Source organism: Taudactylus pleione, unplaced genomic scaffold, assembly GCF_031769625.1.
Source record: "Taudactylus pleione unplaced genomic scaffold, aTauple2 ptg000547l, whole genome shotgun sequence".
NCBI lineage: Eukaryota > Metazoa > Chordata > Amphibia > Anura > Myobatrachidae > Taudactylus > Taudactylus pleione.
This window is the reverse complement of record NW_028284949.1, coordinates 1,342,276-1,361,103: the sequence shown is the minus strand read 5'-3', so window position 1 is coordinate 1,361,103 and position 18,828 is coordinate 1,342,276. Positions and strand designations below refer to the sequence as shown.

The 18,828-nt window shown below is 48.5% G+C and overlaps 2 protein-coding genes across 2 annotated transcripts in view; one reads left to right on the top strand and one right to left on the bottom strand.

The window, feature by feature from the left end:
- The window catches only part of LOC148500736 (uncharacterized), a 30,274-nt gene extending 19,548 nt beyond the window's left edge, over positions 1–10,726 (bottom strand). The window contains exons 1-5 of the mRNA XM_088451349.1: positions 10,649–10,726; positions 4,638–4,802; positions 4,041–4,232; positions 3,838–3,916; positions 3,648–3,745 (exon numbers count right to left, since the gene is read on the bottom strand). Coding sequence (XP_088307475.1) covers positions 3,648–3,745; positions 3,838–3,916; positions 4,041–4,232; positions 4,638–4,715 — 447 coding nt within the window. The 5' untranslated portion in view covers positions 4,716–4,802; positions 10,649–10,726. The remainder of the gene's footprint in view (positions 1–3,647; positions 3,746–3,837; positions 3,917–4,040; positions 4,233–4,637; positions 4,803–10,648) is intronic.
- A 286-nt stretch (positions 10,727–11,012) lies between these two features.
- The window catches only part of LOC148500733 (uncharacterized), a 72,360-nt gene continuing 64,544 nt past the window's right edge, over positions 11,013–18,828 (top strand). The window contains exons 1-3 of the mRNA XM_088451413.1: positions 11,013–11,046; positions 11,257–11,438; positions 16,108–16,205. The gene's annotated coding sequence lies outside the window, so the exon portion shown is untranslated. The remainder of the gene's footprint in view (positions 11,047–11,256; positions 11,439–16,107; positions 16,206–18,828) is intronic.

Here is an 18,828-nt window from a genome sequence, read left to right as displayed (position 1 = left end):
CACTGGACCTTTGGTATCAGGGATTACTGCTTACCGCCAGTGACCACCTGTCACTGACTCCAACCACTGCGCAATGGGCACGTATGTTGCTGCCACCACCGAGCTCCTCCTAGTGGCACTCGAAACCGCTTACGAACACCCAGGCTCCTACTTCGGCACCTGGAACCGCTTCTGCTGGATATGCATTGACTAGCTGTGGCCACACCCCCTGATTGGTGTCAGCCGATTCCTCCTGATCCCTTGCAATGGACCAGGCTCTGCACGGTAGCTGGCAGAGGGCTTGAACTTGGATACGCGAAGCTCCACTCAGAACAGCTGGAGAACGGAATAGCATTTGGCGCAAATCTGTTGGTCGCAGGATCGAGATGCAATTGTAGTCAGGCAAAGTTGTTTATTACTCAAAGTCTTGAAAAAAAACTCATCCTTCAAGTTGAAGGGGTACATCAGCATCCAAAAATCTTATCAAACAGCAGTTCTTCTCCGCAAAGGATATACAGGGTTGTACAGTTTCACCCGGCACGAAGCGTTCTTTTATGCCACTCCGATACACATTACTACCGTGATTTCCAACCAATTACCTTAAGTGCATGACCTGTGCATGTGCTGGCCACATGCACATGTAACATTGTCCCCTATGGACAGTGGGGAGTATTCATCACCCTGTGCCTAAGCCCACCTGGTGTTTTAGTTGCCACCCAGTTGCCACGAGTCAGCTCGTCTAGGGCCGGGGGAGGTTTCCCTCCAAGACCTACTTCCAGGAATCAGCTAAGTGACCAAGCCTGCCTCCTATGCCTGATTATGAGCTCCAGGGGTGGGCAAGCATGGTCCCCGGGCAGGGGTTCCTGGCAACGGAAGGGAAGCTATTTTGGAGCTCCCTGAACCAGTTAGCTGGCTGCATAAGCCAGCTTCCTATGCACCTCCTCATACCACTTCCAGGTATGAGGCTGCATAAGGGGACATTTATTTCCCTGGAAGGGGCTGGGGAATCCAGCAGCCCACTGAGGACTCTGGATCCGCAGGCCGTCCAGAGAAATCACAGGTAGGTGCATTTACTTTACAAAATATACATTTGAACACTTTATTTTACATTGGGCACCCGTGTGTGTTTTACACTGTGTGCCCAGTACTGGGCTTTACTACATCAGCCCTGCCGTCCTGGGACACTGGGAGCCAAGCTCCCAGTCCTCAGCATAGGGCTTTCAGCTCTGCAGCCTGGGACCTATGCCATGGCTGCAGCAGCATTACCTGTACTCAGCAGCGCTCAGCTGCTGCTCCCTTCCAGCATAAGGCCACTATACCTTTTTTGCTGGGCGCTGGGAACTAAGCTCCCGGATCCCCAGCAGTCACCCCACACAGCCCTACTCCGCACAGGTGTATAGGGAGTCAGCGCTCCTGACCCCCAGCGTGCAGCTAATCTGCCTTGCAGCCACCGTACAGGGAGCTGGCTAGCCCGGTCTCCCTGCATGCAGTACTCAGACCTGCAGTCCGGGACACTTGTCCCGGCTGCAGCGGCTTCTTTCCACCCGGCAGCGACAGGAACTTCGCTCCTGGCCCCCGGCGGTCAGGGCACACTCCCTTCCGCAGTGCCGCTGCTCAGCTCTGCCCTCCACTGCCTGGCCTCGATGAGCAGCCAGCACGGAGAGGCCAGTGGTAATCCGGTGGAGCTGGGGCGTCGGGAGCCAGGTTCCCGGCCCCTAGAATCGGCGCACAGTGCCGCGCACTGGGGGTTAACCAGCACCATGCAGGGAGCTGGCTAGCTAGGTGCCTCCTGCATGTGATACCTACCCCTGCAGTCCGAGACACTTGTCCTGGATACAGCGGCTTCCTGCTGCCCTGAAGCGCCGGGGAGCTTTGCTCCTGGCTCCAAGCAGTCAGTGCACAGCACCGCAGCCTCGCTGTGTAGCTGGGGCACCGGGAGCTAAGCTCCCGTCCCCAGCATTGATCGCTGAAGGGCTCCTTACCATATTGCCCCCCGGCGCCGGGCACCGAGGGGTTAACACTGGCAACCGGGCTGATCGGCAGGTCCCATGCTACCTGGGGACGGTGGTGGAAGGCTGCAGAAAGGTGGAGTGTGTGCGTGTGTGGGGAGGGGGCTTACGAGATTTGGCAGAATAGTATATAAGTGGTTGTCTCAGATTGTCACCAGGATTTTAAAGACCTGGTTGGATAAAGTCATTGGTAGGACAGAAGAGAACAACTCTGAATTTTCTGAGGAGGGTTCATATAGGCATCACTGAATATAGGATATGAAGGACCTTCAGTATGGAGGGTAAGTAAAATAATAAGGTTGGGGTGCAAGATATTATAATATTCCCCAATGAAGCCATCAGAGCTGGATGACTTACTATTGTGAAGTGTAAAGATCACCCACACCCATTCAGAGATGTCCGAAATCAGCATCTTCAGCTAAGAGGAAGAAAGCTTTGCTAGGCATGGCTCCGGCAATCATTTGGAATGTAATACAAAGGCATCTGGACCAGCAGAATACATATTACATAATAGGATTGATATTCTGCGGCTACGGAAGACGCTGTGACCAGCAAACTGATGCAATGTAGGTTAGATAAGATAGCTAGGAGCTGGCCAGATGCATCCCCTATGGGTGAACTTGTTTTTGGAGACAAACAGGAACCATTGTGCATATAACTTGGACTAGTAACTTTCTAGAAGTTGTCGCTCTGTGCTGTAAGTGCCTAAATTGGTTTTTAGGAGTCCACCACTTATCCACGATAAACACGATATTCCTTCAGTCACTTACTACATACACAGTGTTATTGCCCATATATTCCCCTCTCCCTTCCACCTACATCCACTTATTACCCCTCCATTTATTCCTCTATGCACCCACTTATTACATATTATGCCTCCAGCCACTTACTATATACAGTGTTATTGCCCATATATTCCCCTCTCTCTCTGCGAATTTGAAGAGAAAATAGCAACTTGCACCTCAATTCACACCTAATTCGATTGACCCCACAGTGTTATTGCCCATATATTCCCCTCCCCATCCACTTATTACATATTATACTTATCATCCCTCCAGCCACTTACTATATACAGTGTTATTACCCATCTATTCCCCTCTCCAGCCACTTATTACATATACTTATCATCCCTCCAGCCACTTACTATATACACAGAGTTATTACCCATATATTCCCCTCTCCCTCCCGTCTCCATCCACTTATTAATCCCTGTCTGCAGAGCTTGGGGGCTGCCCGGCATGTCCGTAAATGCCGGGCACGCCCCCAAGAGTGACGAAAAGGGGACGCCTCTTATAGACACGCCCCCTTTTCGATGACCACGCCCCCTTCTTGGGCGCACGGGCATGCCCTCTCTAGATCCGGCGCCCTGCCTCCCGCCGGAGCTAGAGGGAACACTACATATTATACGTATTATTCCTCCAGTCACTTTGTGTAATTTCTCCGCTTTTCTTCTCTCCAAGGCTTGATGCATCTCTCCCTGTGTCACCTGCCCTCATTGTCACTGTTATTCTGTCAGTGTAATGTTACCTGGACTTGTTTAGGCCTAATGGTTATGCTCAGTCACTGTCATTATCTCTTACTCCCATCTGAACCATATTGTCATCTATATTGTTACGTAGCGACCATATTATATTCCATGTCTCTCTAAATCCCATCTACCTGATGCTCCTGTGGGATCCTGTGATCCTCCTCTGTATCATCCTGGGAATAAAGAGGAAGGGGACATCTCTCTGGGGTATTTCTGTTACTGGCTCCATCTGTAGGAGACACACAGTATATTGTATATATGCGATTATCAGATGACGTGTATATAGGTTGCCCTGTACAATAGATGAGAGTCTCCTCTTACCCAGTGATGTGAGGGGCTGGAGATTCTCCATCATCACGTCCTTGTACTGACCCCTATGTTCCTCTATATACTCCCCCTCCTGCATGGAGACATAGACAGTGACATCCTCACACCTTATAGGAACCTGACACACACAATGATACAGTCATCACCCAGACACATCCCCTGGTGTTACTGTATAATGTCCCATTCCCAGCAGTCACCTCTCCAGTCAGCAGCTGAATGATCTTGTTGGCGAGTTCCAGGATCTTCTGGTCATTGTGTCTCTCATGTATTAGTGAGTGAGGTGGAGGCACCGTGATGGGGCTCTTGGTCCTGCTCAGTCCTCCTGACACACCGGGTCGGCTGCATGGTGTCTCATGCCCACCGCATGTCTTCTTCACTACTGTGTAATCCTGTGTATTGGGGAAGACACCAAATATCACTGCATATAGTCCCATATCCCCTCACCACCCAAGTCATATCCATGTATTATTACTAGATATGTGATGTCACTGTGACACTCCCAAATACCCTCACCTCCGTAGTCATATCCCTGTATTACTATAGATATAAGTGAGGTCACCGACACATCCAGATCCCATCCCCAGTCATGTCCATGTATTATTACTATACATATAAGTGATGTCACTGTGACACTCCCAGACACTCTCACCTCCCCAGTCATGTCCTTGTATTATTACTATAGATATAAGTGATATCACTGTGACACTCCCAGATCCCTCACCTCCCCAGTCATGTCCCTGTATTGTTACTATAGATATAAGTGATGTCACAATGACACTCCCAGACCCTCTCACCTCCCCAGTCAGCAGGTAGATGATCTCCAGGGTGAGATTTAAGATCCTCTCAGTCATGTGACTCCTGTCCGTGTCCATCCTCAGTGATCAGTGATTTATACAGGACACATCTCACCTTCACATGACATCTAGTAAAGATTCTCTGGTTCCGTAAAGCTCATCTGTCTATTAAAAATATAATTAAAAAAAATATTACAGAGTACATGTAAGATATTTAAACAGGAAACACACACAGATATTACTCACCTGACACACACTGATCACTATACACAGGTAGCACACCTGATAACCAGTGATTATTACACATAGTATAATATACACAAGTACACAACACCATATGACAAGATATTTCCACAGGCCGGATCCCTCACAACCCACCCACCTTTTCCTCGTCATTCCACCCTCAGGTCATTCTCCCCAGTAACCTTGGATTAGGTCTCTGCACCCATCATCTTACCCTACTTCCCTGCTCCCCCTCCCCCATTATACGCCCTCTGATAGCGCACCTCATCTCCCAGCCCAGCCTCTCTCCCCTACTACTGCCCTATTCCTCTGTATCCTAAATATCTGGCTGACTTATGTCCAGTCACCAATCTTATTTCCTCTGCTCCCGCATCTGCAATAATTACTGAGTGTTAGAAGTGTTGTACCGTCTGTAACTCCGCAGCTGTAGTGGTACCATAAGTCCCAGCATGCCCTGTTATGCTGGAATCCACAAAAAGCCTACCAGGATGTACGTTACATGTGTGACAATCCTGTCGGCCATGTTTATGTAGCATAGGGGAGAGGTTGAAGCATATCTTGAAGGATAATCACTTACACACTGAAGATTTAGAACAGTGTCCCTGATTCAGAGCCGAACGCTCTGATAGACCGCTCGCTCTGAATCAGGGCCGGCCTTCTTGATTTTTAGAGCGGCCTCCTGACCGCTCGTATAGCTGTGGGTGACCACCCACAGCTATAGCGAGCGGCCAGGAAGATGGTCGCGATGGTCAAGACCATTGGGCTTGCGACGAGACCCTTGTGGTAGGGTCTCGTTGCCGCAAGCCCTGGAGTGCTTTCGGCTCAAACAGTGCCGAAAGCACTCCCACTGACATCACTTGTGATGTCAGTGGGGCCGGCCCCAGACGGTAGGCGTTCCCATGGGAACGCCTCCGTCTGGGCAGCCATGCCCCCGGCACGCCCACCAAAGGGGGCGTGCTGACACTCAACATCGACAGCACGCCCCCTTTGATACGAGACCCGGAGCGACTGTTTGCCTGTGACTATCCGGGTCTCGCGCAACGTGCACGACGGAGCCAGCTCCGTTGTGCGCATGCGCACTGGGCCACCATCGACCCGCTTGCGAGTGCTCAGCGCTCGCGAGCGGGTCTGAATCAAGCCCAGTGTTTCCCATCTCCGGTCCCCAGGGATCCCTAACAGAGCATGTTTTCCATATCACCTTGCTGGAGCACAAGTGCCTTCATAAGGCTGCGTACACACCTATAGATATATCTGTCCAATCTGTTTTAAGATTTTGTAATGTAATGTATGAGAGAGGATTGGGTATGGGAACAGGCAGTCAGGATGCCGCCGGTCAGAATACCAAACATCGGCATCACAACAGACAGAATCCCAACCCCTGCAGGTAAGTACTCCTAACGCTAATCTCTATCCCTCCCCGGCGCCTGAACCTACCTCATCCTCCCCACTCCCTAAACCTCCCCCCCTTAGTGCCTAACCCACTCCCTAGTGCCTAACCTTAGCCCCTAATCCTCCCCATCGGATGCTGGCAGTTGGGATTCCAGGCACCGGGAAATTTGATCCGAAACACTGGAAAACAGACCAGATTTTCCTTCCCACCAGACAGATTAAACACGTGTATGCAGCCTTACTGAGGACACATATCATAGGTACATATGAGACAATGCACGCGATATGTCGCTCCGCGTCTAGTGCGTACCCAGCTTGAGAGCTCATCAGTCAGGTGAGGACTCAGCAGGGCCTATTACAGAGGACGTTTGTGCATCTTATACTGCTTTTATAACTAAATTCCAAGTCTGACCCAGAGGTTGGAACAGGATTCCAAACCGGATCAGACCTGGAATTTCCCCTGCGCCGACTCAAGATATTCCTGAGTTGGCACCGGTGTGAACGGCACCGGGTCTGCAGAAACCCGGCTTTTCCGGCACTGAAGTGGACGCTTGGAGATGACCACTGAAGCCAGCCAATCGGCAGGCATGCGGTACCCGGATCATCGTGACTCGTATCGTGCCGTTTACACTGTAGTGCTTCACGGGTTTATTCCCGTGTTAAACCCTGCAAGTTAGCTGGGTTGGATTGCCGGGTCACTCCACCCGGGAATCCAACCCAGTCCCCTTTTACACCAAGGAGCTACCAGGGTTAACCCTGCAATAACCCGAGTTTTAGCTCTGGTGTAAAAGGGGTATTATACATCTCCCGGTGTACACTATGGTGTCTCTTCCACACTAATAGCAAAGCATGTGAGAAAGAGAAAGTTCTTTTTGTGGGGAAATCTTGTTGAAAGATAAAGATAAAACTTTAATCTCACAAGACAAACAAACAAGCAACACATAAAGCTAAAATAATATTCCTGGATTAATGAGATCGTCGTTAAGTGGAAAGGAAACAACCTTCAAAACTCTAAATATCGGTGCTATGTATGAAAGCAACTCTGAGCCACAAAACAGCTGATACGTTCTGTATGGGGATCATCATCATGCAAACACGCTGGACAACCTGACGATAACGTCAGGTTGAGCATGTTTGCAGATGATTGATGAGCCTGCACTGAACGACTGCTCGTTCAGTGCAGGCTCATCACAGACTGGCAAACGACTGCACAATTACAATGTCGTAATCGTGCAGTCGTTTTCATGTCTGCTAGTGGATGGTCACCTTTACACTAATAACCACATACTGAGGGTACTCACCACCAGCTACAGTGGTTACATTCTGTATGTTTTTTTTAGAAAGTGTTTAGCATAAATATGGACAAATGGAAGATCAGCACTATCCCGAGAAAGCACCCAACCGTGTGAAACGCGTTACGAGTTGGCAACGGACGGAGATTAACTGGAAAGTTCCCTTACATCGGGTGGCCGGTGACACAACTCTGCATGACACATACACTGTGAGTCTAGTGCAAAACATCAATGGTAACCTGGCCCCATCTTATCAGGCTTCAGACTGAGCACAGAACGGTCGTTATAGGCATACCTGCCGGGAAATGGGATTGTAAATCCAGCGGCTGTTTAAATGCAGGTCAAATACCTACACCGAGAGGCCGAAAAAAGGTAATTCCGACAGCAGAGGTAAGTAACGCTAACCCTCCTTTAGGGGTGCCAAACCCTAACCCTCCACGCTAGTGCCTAACCCTAACCTCCCCCCAGGGGTGCCTAAACCTCCCGGGGGGTACCTAACCCTAAAATCCCCTCTGGGAGCCCCCTAAACTAACCCCTCTCCCCCCCTCCTGTGGCTAGGAGGAAGAGCGCCCGGATTTACCTCGCTTGGTCCCGCATCGTCCTGGATTCTGGAGTTGGGATTATGACAGGTGGTTAACTACATCCCCCCTGCCGGATATGCATCCACGAAGAAGATGGCTACCATCTTGGGGTACGGTCGGGACAGTTCACCTTGTGACTGGCGTTCCACATTACCCTCACAGGGACCCGCCCTTCCACATATTCTCATAAAACCTATACACATAATCTCAGTGCTTATGCTGATGGATGTATGTGTAACTCCTTTATAAATAAGGATTGCCTCAACATAAATACCAGCGCTCGGCATAAACACATATTATCCTAGTACAATTGTATGGGGTTTTATGAGAATGTGGTTTAGCGCTTCAAAGAGTAATTAGCATGCCCGCATAGGTATGGGGGACCCCTAAGAGACCCCCAGGATTCCAAATGCAGAAAAATGGGGGTATACACGCATGGCTCTTACTCTGCTGAGACCTGAGGTTCAAGGCGTGCAAAATAACCTCACTTCTATGATATCTTGGATAGTGAAACAGATTTATTAATGTAAATATGTGACACTGTATCTAACACTATGTAAAAAATATTTCATAAACCGGATAAAATAGTTTCATAGACAGTAAAGAAAAAATATAAATACATATAAAATTAGGTCTTTTTACCTGGGAGCCAATGCAGGGTGTATGCGGGACACTCTGTATTACTACAAACACCCATGGCACCATACCTCCGAAATTGGTACGATCCTTCCAATTTCATTGTGATCTGTTTGCAGTGGGGAATTATTCCTCCCCCACAGATTTTATATGCACATCGTCACTTTCTTTGCGACATTAAAAACTTGACCCTCAGATGTGCAATAAGCTTTCTCATATATTATTGTCATTTTATATGTATTTATATTTTTCGTTCACTGTCTATGAAATGATTTATCCTATTTCTGAAATGTTTTAGATACAGTGTCACATATTTACATTAATAAATCTGTTTCACTATCCAAGATATCATAGAAGTGAGGTTTTTTTTTTTGCACACCATGAACCTCAGGTCTCAGCAGAGTAAGCGCCACGCACCTAGGTATAACTCACTTCCTTTTTCTAAATTTTATCCCAGCCTTACACTACTGTGCTGCTTAGTACATCACAAGCACAGGAAAGTCTCATTACTTTTACATTGGTAACAATTGGCTACTATATGTCACCATGGTAACGGGCAATGCAGTATAATTAGATGCTATGCTGCAGTAATACCTTATATGGGCTTCTTTGCAGATTGCTTATACTTACATTTTGAAACTAACCCACGTGCCTTATACTATATGCTGTTATATGTACATTATCCCACAAGGATACCTGGGAAAGCTCATATACATTGTGCTGTATTAATATATCATTATATTGCTGTCTACTCAGATATATGGGATTATTCTATCTTTGTTACATGTACCACGTCAGATAGATGGGATTACTCTATGTATGTTACATGGGAATGCACCATGTCAGAATGCTGGGATTATTCTATGTATGTTACGACGCTATATATGAAGGAGAGAGAAATATTCCCATTACCTCTATGTTCTGTGTACTTCCTGCTTTATTACGCCATACGGATAACACCTAGGTCATTACTTACGGACTCTATCACAGGTTACGTTTTATTTTTAGTAGGAGGAGTGCCCCAAACAGAGAGAACTTTCATTGTTGTTACAGGTATAATGATAATGCAGCACCAGAGCCTGCTCCAGCTGTATTATAGTAACAAGGTTTTGCTCCACATGTAGTATACCAACATTGGGGTCTGCTCTACCTGTATAATGCTAAAGGGTGTGTGGGGGGGGGGTAGACAAGGCATCTCGGATGCTGGTGGGCCATACACGGTGCAAGACACTGGCTCTGCACAAGACGGGAGATCAGATGTCCGACATATCGGGCAGTCCCCACACACTGTGCGATCGGCCCGATATGCCGGCTCCCCCCTCCCTCACCCGTATAGCACTGCATGGGCTTGCACATCGCATACCCTGATTAACTGATTCTGCAGTGCGATCAGGGGGTGCGATGTACGACCCCCACGGGAGCACGCTCGGCCCGACATCAGGCCCATACACGGTGCGATATAGATCTGCTCCACCTGTATCGTAACACTGAAGTCTGCTCCACCTGTATAATAAAACATGCAGCAGCTGATTCTGCTCCAGCTGTATTATAGAACAAAAGGTTTTGCTCCACCTGTAGTATGCCAACACTTGGGTCTGCTCCACCTGTATAATGATAGTGCAGCACCAGACTGCTCCAGCAGTGCTTTTTAAAACAAAAGGTTCTGCTCCATCTGTATCATACCAACAGTGGTGTCTGCTCCACCAGTATAATGATAATGCAGCACTAGAGGCTGCTCCAGCTATACTACAGTAACACCAGGGTTTGTTATACCTGTATAATATATAACAATGCTGTTTGCTCTACCTGTATGATGATAACTAGACACCACAGTCAGCTCCACCTGTATAACAATAATAAATCTCATTACCTGCTGTGACCGTCGCCCAGAAGCTGCAGCAGTTATAGAAGAAGACACGTCGCTCTTCATAGCCACGCCCCGTCCCGCCCACCTAGCTAAGGCTACTGTCTGCCCTCCCCTCTTATCATAGTGACCGCTCTACTCTCATTCCCCTCAGAGAGGAGATTGGCAGCAGCGAGTAGCCAATCAGGCGGCAAAAAATGGCAAAGACGTGCTGTAACTTGCAGCAACATGCACCTGCCGATCACAGCTTCATCACTAGAGTAAAAAGAATATAGTATAGTGGTGTCATGTACAGTAGCCGGCGGCCATATTCTTATAGTCATCTAGTCACAGAACAGAGTGGGCGGGACCACAGGGGCTTCAGCTGCCATTTTGTCTTAGACATTCCTGACAGCCGGAGCCAGGTAACGTGTCCTGTATATATTATTATTATTATTATTATTAGATAGGGGAGAGGGGACTGTTCGGTGATATATGAGGGGGTATAACACAGCTCCCAGCACACACTGATATGTGGTATTATTATTATGCAGGGGAGAGGGGACTGTTCAGTGTTTAAATGAAGGGGAATAACACAGTTCCCAGCACAAACTGATATGTGGTATTATTATTAGGTTACAGATAGATCCCCTTCAGTTTCTGTACCCTGACGTCATCAGCCATTGTCCAACGTCATTCCCTACCATCCACGTGGGCATAGAGGGGGAATATAATCTTGTGGTGAGCCACGGAGCCCGAAGCGTGGGTCCAGAGTGCAGCGCGAAAAAGGTGACGTCTCTGTGTCCGGCAGCAGCAGGTAATGTTGTCCTGCTATACAGGGGGAGTGGCCTGTGGTGTCCATTTATACAGGGGGAGCGGCCTGTGGTGTTCATGTATACAGGGGGAGCGGCCTGTGGTGTCCACGTATACAGGGGGAGCGGCCTGTGGTGTCCACGTATACAGGGGGATCAGCCTGTGGTGTCCTACTATACATGGGGAGTGGTCCGCAGTGTCCTGTTAATATTATACAGTGGGAGCGGCATGTGGTGTCCTGTTATTATCTCATAGGAGGAGCAGTCTGTGGTAGCCTGTTATTATCATACAGGGGGAGCAGCCTACAGTGTCCTGTTATTATTAAACAGGGGGAGCAGCTTGTGGTGTCCTCTTAATATTATACAAGGGGAGCGGCATGTAATGTCCTGTTATTATAATACAGGGGAGCAGCCTGTGGTGTACTGTTAGTATTATTATACAGGTGGAGCAGTTATTATATAGCAGTAGAGTAATAATAATAATGAGTTGTCAGAGAATGGAATAACATATAATACATATAACATGTATGTATGGGAAGTAGTCTGTATCCTGACAGTTAGAATCCTGATGTACGTCTGTGGGATCTGGATGGCCAAAATGCCAACAACTTCAAATGGTGAGTGTTAGGGTAAAGGTGCGTACACACGGGACAATATTTTGGACGACAGAACGATAACGTTATAGTTCAGTCGTCCAAAATAACGTTCACTTTCGGCTCCAAAACGATGACCAATAACGACCAATGCACGCTCCCCTTTGTCGTTGGCAGTAGTTAACGTTCATCGCCCAAACCTTCCGTCCAACTTGACGATATTGTCAGGTAGGACATGTTCGGGGTTGAGGGAGGGAGCCCGGCACTGAACAAAATCATTCTTGATTTCGTTCAGTGTGTGTGCTCAGCGTCGTTAATGACACTGAGCACACCCCTGCCGGGGACACACGGGACAATGTCGTTCATGGAGCCCAACGTCCCGTCTGTACCCACCTTTAGGCTTAGAATACGTATCGAAAATTTGCAGCATTTTCACTGTCGGGATTCAGATGCTGGCATTCTGATTTTGACCATCGGGATGCCATACCCAACCCATATTTATGAGGGAGGTTCAATAAGTAAGGTAGCAAGACCTCTCACGTGTATAATGTTCTCTATTTCATTATAATTTCCTGCCAGGCCAGAGCAGGTAGACCACTGCTTTCCTTCACGGCCATTAGACTGCGCCTCATATCATCATACTATCCCAGCATCAGGTGTAATGGCGCATACACACGGTCAGATTTTTCTTCAGATCTGAACGATAACGATTTAAAAAATCGTTCAATTGTCCATATCTGAAGGAAAATCTGACATGCCTGAATGATGAACGATGCGTGTTCCCGATGGTCAGATAACGATATCTGACATCTGATGTGTTTGCACTCAGACTTGGACGATTCCATTCATTTTAATGCAGTCAAAAATCGTTCAAATCTTTGGTAAAATCGTTCAAATCTGACCGTGTGTATGCACCATAAGATGGTGGGGCTGGTGGAAACGTGGTCACACATTATGGTGCATAGTGGGATCAGGTTTCTGCATCTTAAGGGCACATCAACAGCTGAAATTCATCCTGACTTGTCGATGTGTATGGTGGTAATGTCATGGAAACAGGTTTGGGTTTGGTGCACTGCCTACAGGACATACGTTCAAGATGAGCAGCCAAGCACGTCCACTCAGCCAACCGCACCCATGAGTTGTTATGGTGCTACCATTGGGAGGTACTGGACCATCTTCCCTGCAGCCCTGACCTGGTACAAAGTGATTTCCATCTCTTTGGACCATTTAAGAACCACCTGCGTCGAAGGCGATTTGCAACTGGTGGTGAAGTTCAGCATCCGTCATGTTCTGGCTTCAGGCGCTTGACTGATTTCTTCTATGCTGGTTTAGATGCCTTGGTGTAACGTTGGAACAAATGCTTAGACAAGTATGAGGACTATGTGGATAAATAATCTGTACCAACGCCATACTATTGATTACACGTATATGTACCAGTTGAACAAATTTACACAATGAAAGGTCTTGTTACCTTAATTATTGAACCACCCTCGTATATACCAGATGATACATAACAGGAGCTGGTAAGGATGTGTGAGAAGGACACAGACAGGCCATGTAACAAAGGGCTGCACTCCCTGAGATGAGACTGTCAGGGCGTCTTGTTATACTGAGCGATAGAGACTCTCTCAGAGACAGCCAGTGGGTGTGACAGTGCCCAGATCTTCAGAGTGTCACTGATTATCCCCCAGTAGACAGCAAGGACGTACAGGAGGATCAGCGTAGACTGGGACAGACAGCAGGGTTCAGATCAGGCCAGGATGGAGAGGAGTCATCAGCGCAGGACAGACACAGGCACAGCAGTCACCGCAGGCGAGACTCAGCACATGCACCCCTGTGCATGTTATGAACACCGCAATACTATAGTCACGAATCTTCGCCGGAGCTGATGAGGATCTGCTTCCTCCCTCACTGTAACATCTGGTAGCCAGGCAGCAAAATCTGGTAGCCATGGCAACCTGGCCTCCGGGATTTGTCGAGCCCTGGGTTACACAGTACCTACAGTGCATCCAGAAAGTATTCACAGCGCTTCACTTTCTCCACAGTTATTGTTACAGCCTTATTCCAAAATGGAATAAATTAATTTTTGTCCTCAAAATTCTACACACAATACCCCATAATGACAATGTGTAAAAAGTTTTTTTGCGATTTTTTTCAAATTTAATAAAAAAACAAAACCTAAGAAATCACATATACATAAGTATTCACAGCCTTTGCTCAATACTTTGTTGATGCACCTTTGGCAGCAATTACAGCCTCAAGTATTTTTGAGCATGATGCCACAAGCTTGGCACACCTGTCTTTGGGAAGTTTCGCAAATTCCTCTTTGCAGCACCTCTCAAGTTCCATCAGGTTGGATGGGAAGCATGAATGCACAGCCATTTTCAGATCTCTCCAGAGATGTTCAATTGATTTCAAGTCTGGGCTCTGGCTGAGCCACTCAAGGACATTCACAGAGTTGTCCTGAAGCCACTCCTTTGATATATTGGCTGTGTGCTTAGGGTCGTTGTCCTGCTGAAAGCTGTACCGTCGCCCCAGTCTGAGGTCAGGAGCGCTCTGGAGCAGGTTTTCATCCAGGATGTCTCTGTACATTGCTGCATTCATCTTTCCCTCTATCCTGAATAGTCTCCCAGTTCCTGCCGCTGAAAAACATCCCCACAGCACGATGCTGCCACCACCATGCTTCACTGTAGGGCTTGTATTGGCCTGGTGATGAGCGGTGCCTGGTTTCCTCCAAACATAATGCCTGGCATTCACGCCAAAGGGTTCAATCCTTGTCTCATCAGACATGAGAATTTTGTTTCTCATAGTCTGAGAGTCCTTCAGGTGCATTTTGGCAAACTCCAGGCGGGCTGCCATGTGCTTTTTACTAAGGAGTGCCTTCCATCTGGCCACTTTACCATACAGGCCTGATTGTTGGATTGCTGCAGAGATGGTTGTCCTTCTGGAAGGTTCTCCTCTCCACAGAGGAATGCTGTAGCTCTGACAGAGGGACCCGATCGCTCAGTTTAGGCCAGCCAACTCTAGGAAGAGTCCTGGTGGTCCTGAACTTCTTCCATTTATGGATGATTGAGGTCACTGTGCTCATTGGGACCTTCAAAGCAGCAGATATTTTTCTGTACCCTTCCCCAGATTTGTGCCTCGAGACAATCCTGTCTAGGAGGTCTACAGACAATTCCTTGGACTTCATGCTTGGTTTGTGCTCTGACATGCACTGTCAAGTGTGGGACCTAATATAGACAGGTGTATGCCTTTCAAAATCATGTCCAATCAACTGAATTTACAACAGGTGGATTCCAATTAAGCTGTAGGAACATCTCATGTATGATCAGTGGAAGCAGGATACACCTGAGCTCAATTTTGAGCTTCATGGCAAAAGCTGTGAATCCTTATGTACATGTGATTTCTTAGGTTTTCTTTTTTTTTTATTATTAAATTTGGAAAAATCGCAATAAAACTTTTTACACGTTGTCATTATGGGGTATTGTGTGTAGAATTTTGAGGACAAAAATGAATTTATTCCATTTTAAAAATAAGGCTGTAACATAACAAAATGTGGAAAAAGTGAAGAGCTGTGAATAATTTCCAGATGCACTGTAGGCAAACATCCGGTGAGTAGGAGACAACCAGCAGCCACCCCCATGTGTCAGGAGGACTGAGCAGGACCCAAAGCCCCATCACGGTGCCTCCACCTCACTCACTGATACATGAGAGACACAATAACCAGAAGATCCTGGAACTCACCATGAAGATCATTCAGCTGCTGACTGGAGAGGTGACTGCTGGGAATGGGACATTATACAGTAACACCAGGGGATGTGTCTGGGTGATGACTGTATCATTGTGTGTGTTAGGCTACTATAAGGTGTGAGGATGTCACTGTCTATGTCTCCATGCAGGAGGGGGAGTATATATAGGAACACAGGGGTCTCTACAAGGACGTGATGATGGAGAATTACCAGCCCTTCACATCACTGAGTAAGAGGAGACTGTCATTTATTGTACAGGGGAAAGCAGGAATTGGGGCCCCCATCTGATAATCACATATATACAAGGTACTCAGTAACTGTGTCTCCTACAGATGGTTCCAGTAACAGAAATATCGCAGAGAGATGTCCCCGTCCTCTTTATTCACAGGATTGTACAGAGGAGAATCATAGGATCCTACAGGAGCATCAGGTAGATGGGATTTAGGGTCTCACCAAATAGCAAAATACGAAGTGACTTTGTCAGTACTCCATGGCAGTCCCCACAAAAAGGTTATGTCTATAATGAGGCTTCTCTTTTCTTGTCTAAGGCACTTAGTAGTGTATGTGGTCTCTGTAACGGAGGCTTACCTCTTGCATCGTCCCAGGTTATAACAGAGTATTACCTCTCTCATCGTTCCAGGCTATAACAGAGACTTATCTCTCTCATCGTTTCTCAGTGCACTAAATTGTAACCTTAAAAAGAGCCAGGTTTGGAACAACACATTGGCAGAAGGATTAGAGCAGAGATTGATGGTCACATACAGGCTGGGATCAGACACGGTATCAGCAGTAGCAGGAAGCTTGGCGGAATAGCGAGTAGTCAAACACAAGTGGAATCTGTACACTGTATCTGCAGGAAGAGCAGAAGCAGGTAGTCACACAACAGCTGGGATCTGTACACTGTATCAGCAGGAAGAGCAGAAGCAGGTAGTCACACACCAGCTGGGATCTGTACACTGTATCTGCAGGAAGAACAGAAGCGTGTAGTCACACACCAGTTGGGATCTGTACACTATCAGCAGGAAGAGCAGAAGCAGGTAGTCACTCACCAGCTGGGATCTGTACACTATCGGCAGGAAGAGCAGAAGCGGGTAGTCACACACCAGCTGGGATCTGTACACTGTAACAGCAGGAAGAGCAGAAGCGGGTAGTCACACACCAGCTGGGATCTGTACACTGTAACAGCAGGAAGAGCAGAAGTGGGTAGTCACACACCAGCTGGGATCTGTACACTGTATCAGCAGGAATAGCAGAGGTTGGTAATCACACGCCATCTGGGATCTGTACACTGGACCTAATTCAGACCCGTTCGCAAGCGATTGAGCGGTCGCAAGCGGGTCGATGGTGTGCTCTGCGCACACGCAGCGGCCGCACTGCGCGTGCGCAAGCCCCGGAGCGAGAGAATTTCTCTCGCTCTGTGGCTCACTACAAAAGGGGCGGCTGTCGATGTTAATCGGCAGCTCGCCCCGTTTTGTAGGCATAGCGGGGAGGGCTTCCCAAACGGAGGCGTTCCCAAGCGAACGCCTGCCGTTTGTGGGCGGCCCCACTGACATCACCAGTGATGTCAGTGGGAGAGATTCCGGCTCTATTAGAGCCAGAAGCTCTCTGGGGCTTGCGGCCACGAGACCCTACAACAAGGGTCTCGACACAAGCCCGATGGTCGCGGTGGTCTTGACCATCGCGACCATCATCCTGGCGGCTCGCAATAGCTGTGGGTGGTCACCCACAGCTATGCGAGCGTCCAGGGGGCCGCACAAAAAAAAAAAAAAAAAAACGCCCAAATTCAGAGCGTCCGGCTTTGAATCAGGGCCACTGTGTCAGCAGGAAGAGCAGAAGTGGGTAGTCACATACCAACTGGGATCTTTACACTGTATCAGCAGGAAAGCAGAAGCAGGTAGTCACTCACCAGATGGCATCTGTACACTATCTGCAGGAAGAGCAGAAGCAGGTAGTCACACACCAGCTGGGACCTGTACACTGGACTTCATTCAGAGCCGCTCGCAAAAAGCGAGTGCTCGCTCTATATGAGGGCGGCCGCTTTTCTTTTTTAGCAGGCCCCCTGGCCGCTCGCTAAGCTGTGGGTGACCACCCACAGCTTTGGTGAGCGGCCAGGTGATGGTCGCGACCATCGCGCTTGCGACGAGACCCTTGTGGTAGGGTCTCGTCTGCCGCAAGCCTCAGTGAGCTTCTTGCTCTAATAGAGCAGGAAGCTCACTACTGACATCACGAGTGATGTCAGTAGGGCCGCCCACAAACGGCAGGCGTTCCTTCAGGAACGCCTCCGTTTGTCCAGCCACTCCCCCTCCCCGCCTACAAAACGGGGCGAGCTGTCGATCAACATCGACAGCCGCTCCGGGGCTTGCACGCGCGGCAGGTGTGCAGTACCCCACCATCGACCCGCTTGCGAGCGGGTCTGAATGAGGGCCTGTACTAGCAGGAAGAGCAGAAGCGGGTAGTCACTCACCAGCTGGGATCTGTACACTGTATCAGCAGGAAGAGCAGAAGCGGGTAGACACACACCACGTGGGATCTTTACACTGTATCAGCAGGAAGAGCAGAAGCAGGTAGTCACTCACCAGCTGGGATCTGTACACTGTATCAGCAGGAAGAGCAGAAGCTGTTAGTCACTCACCAGCTGGGATCTGTACACTGTATCAGCAGGAATAGCAGAGGCGAGTAGTCACACACCAGGTAAGATCTGTATACTGTATCGGCAAGAGGAGCAGAAGTGGGTAGTCGCACATCAGCTGGGAACTGTACACTGTTCTCAGCAGGAAGAGCAGAAGCAGGTAGTCACTCACCAGCTGGGATCTGTACACTATATTAGCAGGAAGAGCAGAGGCGGGTAGTCACACAGCAGCTGGGATCTGTACATTGTATTAGCAGGAAGAGCCGTCTGGGCAGCCACGCGCCCGGCACGCCCACCAAAGGGGGCGTGCTGTCAATCAACATCGACAGCACGCCCCCTTTGTAGCGAGACCCATAGCGACGGCTTGCCCATCGCTATCTGGGTTTCGCGCATGCGCACGACGGAGCCGGCTCCCTCATGCGCA